Source organism: Linepithema humile, chromosome 1, assembly GCF_040581485.1.
Source record: "Linepithema humile isolate Giens D197 chromosome 1, Lhum_UNIL_v1.0, whole genome shotgun sequence".
Lineage (NCBI taxonomy): Eukaryota > Metazoa > Arthropoda > Insecta > Hymenoptera > Formicidae > Linepithema > Linepithema humile.
Genome location: NC_090128.1, coordinates 42,996,626 through 43,007,916, shown reverse-complemented (window position 1 = coordinate 43,007,916; position 11,291 = coordinate 42,996,626). Strand labels below are relative to the sequence as shown.

The following is an 11,291-nucleotide window of genomic DNA, read 5'->3' as shown; positions in this document are numbered from 1 at the left end:
TGTAGTGCCCTGAACAATCAAGACGTCTGATAATTTGTGCTAAGAAAAAATTGCAACTCAAAATTGTGAACGAGTCTTTAAATTAAAGTAATTTTGGTAATACATTGCACAGTATTGTTTTTAACACAGCGTTTTTTACGTATTGTGTATAAAATTTTTCAAATAAAATATTGCGGCTTCTGAAGGATAAAGAATTTAATAAGGTAAGAATTTAAATGTTTAATAATTTGCCTACTTATATACAATTTATTGTATTTATTAATGTAACGTATGCAAAGAGCAGTAATGTTAATAATGCGTTTGAAATTTCAAATGAATGAATACTCGATATAATAATGTAACATTTAACGGAATATGGTATGCGCTAAATTGGGAAATAATTGTTTTCTCTTTTGGATAGAAATAGAATAGGCCATTAAACGCAAGTAGAGCATGTAGCGGTTGTGTTTAATTATTATCGTTTACAGCACACTTGATTTGTTAATTACAGAACATGCGCATGAAACATCACTCTGTGCTGTAATATAGTAAAATTATAATCTATATATATTCTTTGGCAGGACTTAAAACACTCTGATTTTTTAAATTACATAATTTACAATAGCTTTCGAAAATTTAAATCATATTTTAATTTATTTTATTTGTAATATCAATAATATAAATGCGATTATTTAATTTATTGATATGAATAAATTCTACTAATAAAAATCTTTGGAATTCACTATATTTATTTTATCGTTATTTCAGTTTTTTCGACAATGGGTCGCAGAAAAAAGAATGCAAAAAAGATTTCCGGTGTTACACAAAAAATCTATGAAAGTAATATAAAAAAAACAGAAAAATCCAATTCTGATAAAAAAGAAATAGTAGAACAGAAAGAAGAAAATATTTTCATTCTCAAAACTGTGATTGACGTTTACTCGCGTATGAAATTGCCACTCGTGCATTCCACGCAGCATCGAGCGTCGGACGACAGCGACGAAGAGGAAGATACCCTCGAGCTGAACTTCTGGCCGCGTTTTGTCTTTGTGTCGAACTTGTGCCTGATCTGCATGGAGCGATCGAAGGAAACTTGCGAATCTTGTGGCATGGTTTCTTATTGCACTGTCAAACACAAGAAGGAAGGCTGGTCAAAGCATCGCGACTTGTGCAAACTTCTTACCGAAGTTTGTACAACCGGCGAAGGGTTGTCATTACTTCCGAAACTCACCGCAGACGATTATCGTGTTTATCGGCTAAAACTAATTGAGATTGTAGAATGCCGCTTGGTCAGGTCTCTTGAGTTATGGGAAAAAGAGATACTTCTCTACCCTCGCGTTTGTCGCAGCTGTCGTTGTTTCTCAAAGGATTTGAGGTGCTGTTCGATATGCGGAATCGAGTTGTTTTGCGAAAATCATAAAAGCGGACACGAAGAGTGGTGTCGGGAATTCCAAGTGTTTGGGAGAATATTGATCATGCAACATAAAAACGGGTATGTAAATCCCGAGATTCCGGATACTATTCAGAAAAGCCCACTTTATATGCCGAATAATTTAGATACATTGATGGCGCAACTTTATAGTTGTTCGACATATTATCGCAGCATGGACTGTTACACGTATTGCAGCTTGTCTCATATATCAACCATTCCATTGACAACATTATATTCCATGCAAATTTCTTGCCAAGATTGGGAGATTATCGACACTCTCGTGGTTCACATAATAGGCGCCGAATTTCACTTTGAGTGTATAAATTTGTACGTGTGGGAAACATTTTTTTTACATTTGCTACCGAATTTGAAGCATCTTAGATTAATGTTTATTGGCCCGGAAATGCGATTGCCAATGGTACCATTAAATTTATTGACCGCTGTAAAGATGTGTCCGGCGTGTAAATCATCCAATCGACGCGTGAAAGTTTCATTTCATCCTGGAAAATTCTATCACGATTTTTATCATTCCGAACAATTTATAAAACCGCACATTGTGTGTCTCTTTAATCCGGGACTTTATCGAGAAACTGGTTTTGATGGCAGAGACACGTGGCCGGAGACGATAAAGAAAATTTGTAAAACAAAAGTTCCCGTTTGTGTAACGTCTTATACAAAGCACGAAATACCTCGGGAAATGATCAGGATAAAATCGATTGCTGATGTGGAAACGATTTTGGAGCCACGAAAAAATCCATTTGCTTCGATCAAACCTGATAGAAATTTTGTCAGCGACGATACGGTGCCACTTATCTATAAAAATTACTATCTCGCTATCATAAAGGGAAAATCGTAAAAAAATTTGTAAAAAATTTCCTTGAACTTATTTTGCATTTAATACCATATAAGTTTCTTTTTTGAATATTTGAGGAAAAATGGATTGTAACATATAGTAAAAAAGTTTTGGTGTGATTTTTTACACTAAATATTAAAAAAAATTTAATATAGAAAATCGCACAAACTTTTTTGCTTATTTGATACATATTTTTTGTTGACTTTTTTATTCTATATATATATATCAATATTTTTAGTAGTTTTATTTCTAATTAGATTGAATTATAATGTACAATTTAAATTTAAAATTGCTGTAACATGAAATTTACGAACAATGTAATGAGAAATTTTATTTCAACCGTAGCATAATTATAATTTACGTATTGCACGGTCGAAGTATTCAACTCATAACTGTTTTATCTAGTTATAACAAAATATGTATATTGTTATGTAGGGTATTAATATATATATATATTAACATATATGCATATACTAATAGGAATAATTATTTTGTTTAAGTAAATATCAAAATATACATAAAACAATTTTATTCTTTTTGAAATAGCAATATTCACAATTTTTCGTTATATATAACATTATCATAAACTTTATTCATGATAATTCAACGGCAGTTTTTAAATGTATTTGTATTCGAAATATAAATAAATAACATGTGTTTTTTTTTATATTACAATTTAATATTATTTTATTTTCTTTTATTATTATGTTTAAATATTATAAAAGTGAGCAGCATATTCACAGCAAATTGCAACTCAATTTTTCTTCAGGTTTAAACCTGTTATTGTTACGATAATTTAAAAAAATACATTGCGTTCGTACTTAAACATTGTAATAAATAAAATTATGAAAAATAATATATCGTACAGTATAATTACATTTACATTATACTATAAGAAAAATATGCAAAGTAGTAAAAGAAAACATCTGAAACAATCGTATACATTTGTTATCACAATTTATTGTTTTTAACTTATTAATATTAGCGACATCGGTGATGATTTATTGATAGCTTCCAACTTCTCATGTTTATCTATTACTGGTTTTTTGCGAAAAATTTGTATACACCAAAAGTATAAAAATTATAATATCAAAAAATCTTTTATTTTTAAATAAGATCTAAAAACTATTTTATATTTTCATCAAAATTTACATCCTTAGGAATGGATTTAAAGAATAGTTTACGTTGTGAACGTGTTAAAAGATAGTAGGTGTGCAAAAAAGAATATTTAAAATAATCTTTTTGTACATATAAAAAAATCTTAAAATTAAAACTATTTGTACTAACACTAATTTGTTTAAGTTAATTATTCTCGCGGATTATAAGAAATCATTTATTCGACTATAAAAAAGCGATTGTTATCGTTTATTATAGCCGTACAAACGTTATCAACACGAAAATCAACAAAGCCGCTAATGATATGGTGTTTTGTACTGCTGAATTAAATTTCGCTTTTTTTGGTGCCATATTAATGTCATAGAAATAACGATGGTAAGCGTTATCACAATGAGATGGCCAGTCTTTAAAGCACGCTGCGTATGCCACGGCGTGAGCAATGTAGTTCTGCTCAAAAGTGCCTCGAAACAAGTGTGCGTAGGGACCTAAAAAAAAATATTATTTATTACACCGCATTTGAAACTGTTATTTCCGGAAATAAACAATTAAAGATTTTCTTTATTCGATGTTAATTCTCTTAATTCCAAAGTATTATAAATGTGCAAAAATAATATTTAATTAACAACATTTTTTTAACTTTTTGTAAGTTATACTAATTTGCTAGTTATAAAGTACCCTAAAATAGTATCTCAAAATATTATTTTGCACTATTTTTTGTTGAATGAATTGAATAATTAAAGTGATAGCGGGCTAAATTAATATACGTTGTAAATGTAATTTTTTATAGACACTAGATTGGTTCTTTTGCAAACATAAAAATTATATTGTTAGCAGAAATTTTAAAATATTGTATTTCTTACCAATTGCGTAAACCCCAACGTCTTCGCCACCATGCGTCTCGTCTTTGAGATAAATGGGAGCAAAATGCCTGTAGAAGGGATCGTCACGATTCGGATCTTCTTCAATTTTTCTCCAGGTCTCATTGACGTTTTTGCTGTCGTTTCTTCGATGATAGAAGTATCCCGGACCGTTGGCGTAAGAAAGCGTCTCATATGGCTTCTGGTCAGGTTTGTTGCCAAAGCCCAAAATATTGTTGCCTCTCGTGGGATATCCATTCAGCGTGAACGAATGTGAGTGATCGGCAGTAACGATGATCAATGTCTCTTCCAAGTTTACCAGTCGAAGAGCTACCTTAACCGCTTCCTCGAGCTCGTACAATTCGCGAAGGGCCAATTGCGGCCAATTTGCGTGGTGGGCTATATCGATTTTGCCACTCTCAACCTAGAACATTAAAAATTAAACCACATTAATGTTTTATTATGTGATTTTGTCAACTATAGATATGCTATTTCCTACAATTTCTAATTAGGCAATTGCGACGCTCTCATAAAATTGCGTAAAGAATTATGCGCTCAAGTAATGCAACCTTGACAGGCATCCGGGAAGATAAAACCCTAAGAATACGCGTCTAGCAATGCATTACATGAAAATGGTCATGATCATGTAATTTGCATAAGAATTGCATTATCAGTTAGTCCGCTAGAATTCTTTAATGCGCAATTTTGATTAACGTATCTATTTCATTAATATAATTTCAATATTCATTGAGCGCATAATGCTCGTTCGCAATTTGATTTGCGATCGGTATAAATATTCAATGTGGTTTAATGAGGATTACTGACCATTAGCAAAAATCCTTTTTTGTTTTTCTTTAGCAATTTTATAGCTTGCATTGTCATGTTCGATAATGAGGGCGTCTCCGCAGTCTTCATGGTGTGATAGGGCATATGACTAGGCGAAAATACGCCAAGGATGTGCGACGTGTCGGTGATGTCGATGGACATAAGATCCTCCGTGTTGTTGACGGCTTTTCCTTTCGGGTGCGTTATTTTCCAGTCCTTTATTAAATTTCTACCATCAGATCGCAGACAGCCATCAGGATCAATCGGTTCCACTCTCACGCCCAAACATTGTGCACCGCCACCCATAATAACCTTTTAATAAATATTGTCAATATTAGAACGTAATATTTTTTGATAAAAAATCTACTACTATTATTATATGCTCTTATAATAAAATATGTTAATTTTAAAATTATATTAATTTTTATGACAGCAAGAGTGTAGATGCGACAGAATACCTTAAATTGACTTCCCGGTTCATCTTCGATGAGTTGTCTCGCGATATCCTTGGCACAATCCTGTTGATTTCTCGGTATCGAGGTATCACACTCCCAATCTCGACTATTAGTATGTGCGTAAAGCCCCGCAGGAGTAGCATGGGTGATGCGAGTAGTAGTAACAAATCCTGTTAATTAATCGTACACAAATTATTTCTGAAATTTGCTTATTCAGTGACGTGATATCAGTGTTAACTCAGGACTTTCGTAATTTGGGCCCTTTTATGCCTATACCAAAATTATATTAATATTTACGATCAATATTAATATTGCATTACAATATAATATATGCATATTATATTACGTCACAATTTATCGCCTGTGAAATATATTTTTATGCTGATTTATTCGCATAAAACAACTACCGGCAAAATGTCAAGATATACCAGAAAAGAAATGTGTTGAATCAGCGACTCGGATTGTCATACAAAAAGCTCTTTATTATTTTGTCAAAGTAGAAATCAGTCACAGACGACTAATCGTCCTCGATAAGGTAGAAGGTCGACTCATGACCTCCTCGTTTATTAAGCACTTTCACTGTGTATGACAACAAGGTCCACTCAGTACCAACACTTACATTAATAGAATAACTGATCATGCGTGACACGTGTTCTTTATAAAATTGACTCGCTTCGCGTACTATGTTACGTAAATGCAATATTTGTATTTTAGTGTCATTTCTACATGTATTTTTAATAGTTTAATTCGTACAAAAATTAAACTTTATTAATTAAAGCGCATTTTCAATTTAAAATTTAAAAATACTACGTTTAGTTAATTAAAAATGTGACAAATTAATTTCTTAATTTTAAAAAGTATGTATAAATTATATTTTTGCCATGATATTAACTGGAAGTTAATAATAATATTTTGATCTAAAGTCTTGTTTGTTTCATATTGATTTTCATTAAACATCAAATTGTATAAAACTGCCGTATGCACAGCATGAATGTGCATATCAAATATAGCATAAACAAATCAAGAATATTAAAAAAAACCTATTAAATTATTAAAATATAGTTAATTATATTCTAATCGGTGTACATTATCGTTATATTTATAATCAAATTAGACTACATAAGCTTATTTCCACATCAATAACAAAAATACAATTGTAAAATTCGTTATCTTACTCGATATCTCAAGCTGTGTAAAGTCGACAGCTTAATCAATCGACAATAATCAACGATGCGTGAATGATTCTTATTTTACTCTTTCAAATTATTTTCAATCTTCTAAGAATTGTTGAAATATTTTTCAATACTAGCGAAAGCGCAACCTTATATGTCAAGGATCGATTTCACCGCAATGAATATAAGTTATCGATTAAATTCTCCGTTTTACTCGTTGCCCAATCAAAGTTTCAAACAGCAATTGATAAACTATTGTTATTCTATTATTACGATTAAATTCTTAATTAGTTTTTCTTAAGGTTTCATTTTCAGTGAAGTTGCTTATAATTCAAATATTAAATTACAAAAATTTTCTTATCTGTGAAACTGATCTCTTATATATAACATTATAAAAAATTCGAAACTAATGAAGTCAAAAGCGACGTTTTTTTTTGTGATATATAAAGATAAAATAAAGTGTACATATAATTCTGCAATTCTTAAGAGATAAAGAAGGAAGATACTGTATAGCCTTCAGAAATCAAGGTTCTCACCTGTGTCTTTGCCAGATTGTTGCGCCCAATCTGCTACTGTTGTCACTTTGCTAACTTCATTAATTTTTTTATCACAGTTTTTAACCTCGGCTCTGCCATCCAATCCAATAACTCTATATCGGCTTTTTACGCCGGAAAAGATAGCAGTAGCTGTTCCCGCAGAATCAGGCACTTGCTTGTCCACATTGTAAGTCTACATAATAAATAAGTAAATTAACATAATAATCATAAGATAATTGTAATTATATTTAATTATGTACACGTAATTTTGGTAGCCAATAATAAAAAATGGATTAAAAAAGAATCTTTTTTGCATTATTGATCGGTATTTAATTAATCAAAATTTTCAAAGCACAATATCGATCCATGTGATAAAATTGTTAATTACTTTATCATTCTCGATAAGGTGGCAAATGCGTTAATTGTATCGTTAATGTAGATGCACGATAAATGCACACAAAAGACGAATTTTTACATTTATCAAGAGATTACAAGATTGACGAGGATTAATTGTAATGCGGACGCCGCGTTTGTCGTATTTTCTCGTCGTGGATAAACGCGGTGTCCTTATCAAAGGCGCGGAATTAAGCGGCTTAACGTGACAGGATTTCCCAATAACGTTGTGCCTCGCGAGACCGCCGAGATTAAAGACGCGATCGATGCAATTTAAATATCCACCTTGGCGAGGCCAGTGTTGGGAAACTTCTCGAACGCGAGTTGATATTCTTCACCGGTCTGGCCGTTGAGTTGACCTACGTAGATACGACCGGACGTGATGGTAGACAGGCCCATACCGTCCCCGATAAAGATAATCACGTTCTTGGCACGGTTTTCGTTGTTCCGGTGCGCCAGGATCTTATGCAGGGTTTCTTGACCAGACTTCAGCCAAAAGGACATATCTGATGAGAGATCAAAGTTTCGCCTTGTTGCCAAAAAATACTATCCATTATATATAGAAATATTATTTCCATCATAAAGTGCAAATTACAATACAATTTAATACGTTGAAGACATCATAAAGATACTTTGAAAACATTTGAACAATCAGAACATTTAGATTGAGCTGTGGTCTACATTGATTGAAATAATAATTTAGTTGTTAAAATGATAAAATGTTAGATTTTTTTATTCATTATTGTAAAGAAAAATTTTGTATTTTAGACAAAAACTATTTTATAACATATATCTTATCGTTCATCAATCATTAATTTTTTTAAACTTATAAATAGTTTGTTATTAAATAAAAAAATTCAGGAATCTCAACAATAATTGATAAAAAATGAACTTTGTATCACAGTTATTTTATCGTCAATCTACGATAAAACATATATTTGTAAAATGTTCGTTTAAGAACAAACTGCTTTCTTAAAAAAATTAATTTTAAATGCATTATTAACAAATAGTTGCACGTTACACATTTAAAATTGATACATATATATTGTATTTATTTATTAAATAAAATTTATTAAATAAAAATTGTAGATAATATACTCCACAAATATTAGAGAAAGTAAAAAGATTGATATAATGTAATGATAAATGATATAATGAATAATGTAAAATATAATAAACCTTCGTAATCTGTGGATCCTTTAGGCAGCGCTTCGGAGTTTTTAAGAACCGCCACGACGCAAAGTAACAAAATGTAAAGCTTCATTATGAATGTCCTTCTTTCTTTTTTCCTGCAACACATCAGATCAATAATTTATTATTTTGTAAGTGGTAAAAATTGATTAATATTTCTTATCAAAGCTGCGGAATTTTCAATTAATATTAAATTTATTCAAAAAAAATATTAATTTAATGACTATTATTTTAACGATATATCTGTTTCTTATTTTATTTTTAATGTCGATCATAAATTGTGTACATTCTTTTATGCGTTTATTATCAAATTTAAACACATGTTTAAAATAAAAATTTTGAATTATGAGAGTTTTGCAACATATCGCAACATAAATGATAAAATAGAACGTAAGTCTATTTCACACTACTTCATACGTATATTTTGAAAATCTTTGAATTCATGTTACATAACTTCAAGATACAGTTTTGCAGGAAATATAATTTTTTATGTAAATATTTATTTTAACAATTTATTATATCTCCTCAGAAACATGAAGGAAAAATACCATCACTTTTACTTCCTCATGTTATTGGCATTTCTCAATTGCAGCGAAATGTCTGTACAGAAATTAGACAGTTCAAATAAGAAATCGTCTCCATATCCTTACATCATCTCGTATTATTTCATTGCTGCACGATTATCTCCAATCTTTACAGTGATTCGCATTTATTGATATTAAAGTGTATAGTGTGTGACATTACGGTCAGCGTAAATCGTAGCTCGCCCGACGCGATCAGCTGTTCGTAATTTGATGCACCATTAGCTTTGCGTTAAATGACCATCGTAGACAAAGGGGAACTATACTAAAGTCAGTTATCGAGCTAATAAAATTACTAAACTTCAAATGTATTTTAAAACTTACATCGTGAAATCTTGATCAATGTTTCTTCACACGTTTATTTTCCGCTTTTTCATATTTACATAAGCGATTGTAAATGTTTATGTGCGACTCTTCGATATACACTACCGCTTAAAAGTTTGGAGCATTCTACAATTTTTCGATAATTTTTTAATTAACTTTACCCACTAACATTGTAAATATAAGTAATTTTTTGTTATTTTCCTTAAACTTTATCCAAAGACGTACGTTCGCAAATAAGTATTGATATTTTTAATAAAATAAATATGTCTGTGAGAAACAATTTTATTTAAAAATTGTAAGGTGCTCCAAACTTTTGAGCGGTAGTGTATCTTTGTGTGTTTTAAAGAAAAACAATTGCATAATTCTTCTTTTGCGTTTCTTTGCAAAGTGTTTTCGTTCTTATAGATACTTAGTGGATAGTTTGAAAATTGGTTGCTTACGACAGGATGTAATTGAATGTAATTATACGATGACTTGTTACACGCGCTTATTTTTTATCTTCTATGTGACATCTTTAAAGAAGTTTTCTGCTTATTAACCAGCTTAAACAAATTTATACTACCTTTATATATTAGAGCATTGAAATAGCAATCACAGTAAAATTATATAATATTTGTAATACATACTTGTCAATATTCAATAATTTTTCATATATTTTATATTTAAATTGTGTTGAGTTTTTTCTTTTTAACTTTTTTAAAATTAATTAAAGAAATATATTGTATCTTGTTTAAATAAAAACAAGTGGACAATTTAATTTTTAATATTTAATATATTCTCAATATGTGTATATTTTATACTTATAAATTTCCTATATTAAAATGCTTCAATGATTTGTCTTTCGAAAAACATTCCACTACAATATTAATTAACAATTTTTCAGAACGTCGCTCAAACGACACACGTTACGCACTCATAATATTAGCGTGTACATACGAATAGGGTCACTCGTCGACCCAGTTCCTGGTTTGCTGCCTCTTAAGTATTCAAACTGACTGATTTGACGCATATATTTTTCACGCACCTTGAAGTGCAGCTTTAATCTTACATACTGTAAATAACAAATTATGTTGTACTTACGTGAGACGGAATGTAAATGTGGTGTAACACTTCGATAGTGTCAATTCGATTTGTCAATTCAACGGTGTCAATTCTCAGCGATGTGCGACATGATGTGTGACATCCTCGGGAATGAAGCGCGCGGTACTACTGGCGGCGTCCTTTAAATCACGTCGCGTAAACACGACGTTTTCCTGTTCGATAAGCTAACGATAGAATCGTGGCAAAAGCCGCCCGTGGCTGTCTGACTTCTTTTCGGATCGCGCGACGCGGGCGGAAAGCGTGAGTTTAAAGCTTGAGCGAGATACCGGAGCGTGCCCGCCAACGAGCCAGCTTTGTCACTTTATATAGCGTTTCAAAGGCCGTGGCAGATCGTGTGTGCACAAGGTGGTGAAGCGTGCAAGGGACACTGGGTACGCAGATTCTGCGTACAGAAAGGGAGGAGGGGGATTCCCCTCATGTATTGCTAATCCGACCGTAATTGACCGGCTTCGTGCCATTTTGTCTTATGTCCGCGA

General features: G+C 31.4%; 2 protein-coding genes across 2 annotated transcripts; one reads left to right on the top strand and one right to left on the bottom strand.

Annotated features, from left to right (window-relative positions):
* Positions 1 to 3: 3 nt before the first annotated feature.
* Positions 4 to 2,743, top strand: LOC105674997 (putative protein MSS51 homolog, mitochondrial). The gene is made up of 2 exons (XM_012371726.2): positions 4 to 203; positions 748 to 2,743. Exon 2 carries the CDS (start codon positions 759 to 761, stop codon positions 2,265 to 2,267), a length of 1,509 nt encoding a protein of 502 aa, XP_012227149.1. The 5' UTR covers positions 4 to 203; positions 748 to 758; the 3' UTR covers positions 2,268 to 2,743.
* Positions 2,744 to 2,778: 35 nt separating this feature from the next.
* Positions 2,779 to 11,173, bottom strand: LOC105675063 (alkaline phosphatase 4). The gene is made up of 8 exons (XM_012371862.2): positions 10,795 to 11,173; positions 8,798 to 8,907; positions 7,904 to 8,124; positions 7,226 to 7,418; positions 5,521 to 5,687; positions 5,063 to 5,374; positions 4,241 to 4,661; positions 2,779 to 3,865 (listed from the first exon to the last, which is right to left on the bottom strand). The coding sequence occupies exons 2-8, from the start codon at positions 8,880 to 8,882 to the stop codon at positions 3,633 to 3,635; spliced, it is 1,632 nt and encodes a 543-aa protein (XP_012227285.1). The 5' UTR covers positions 8,883 to 8,907; positions 10,795 to 11,173; the 3' UTR covers positions 2,779 to 3,632.
* Between the last annotated feature and the right edge of the window lie 118 nt (positions 11,174 to 11,291).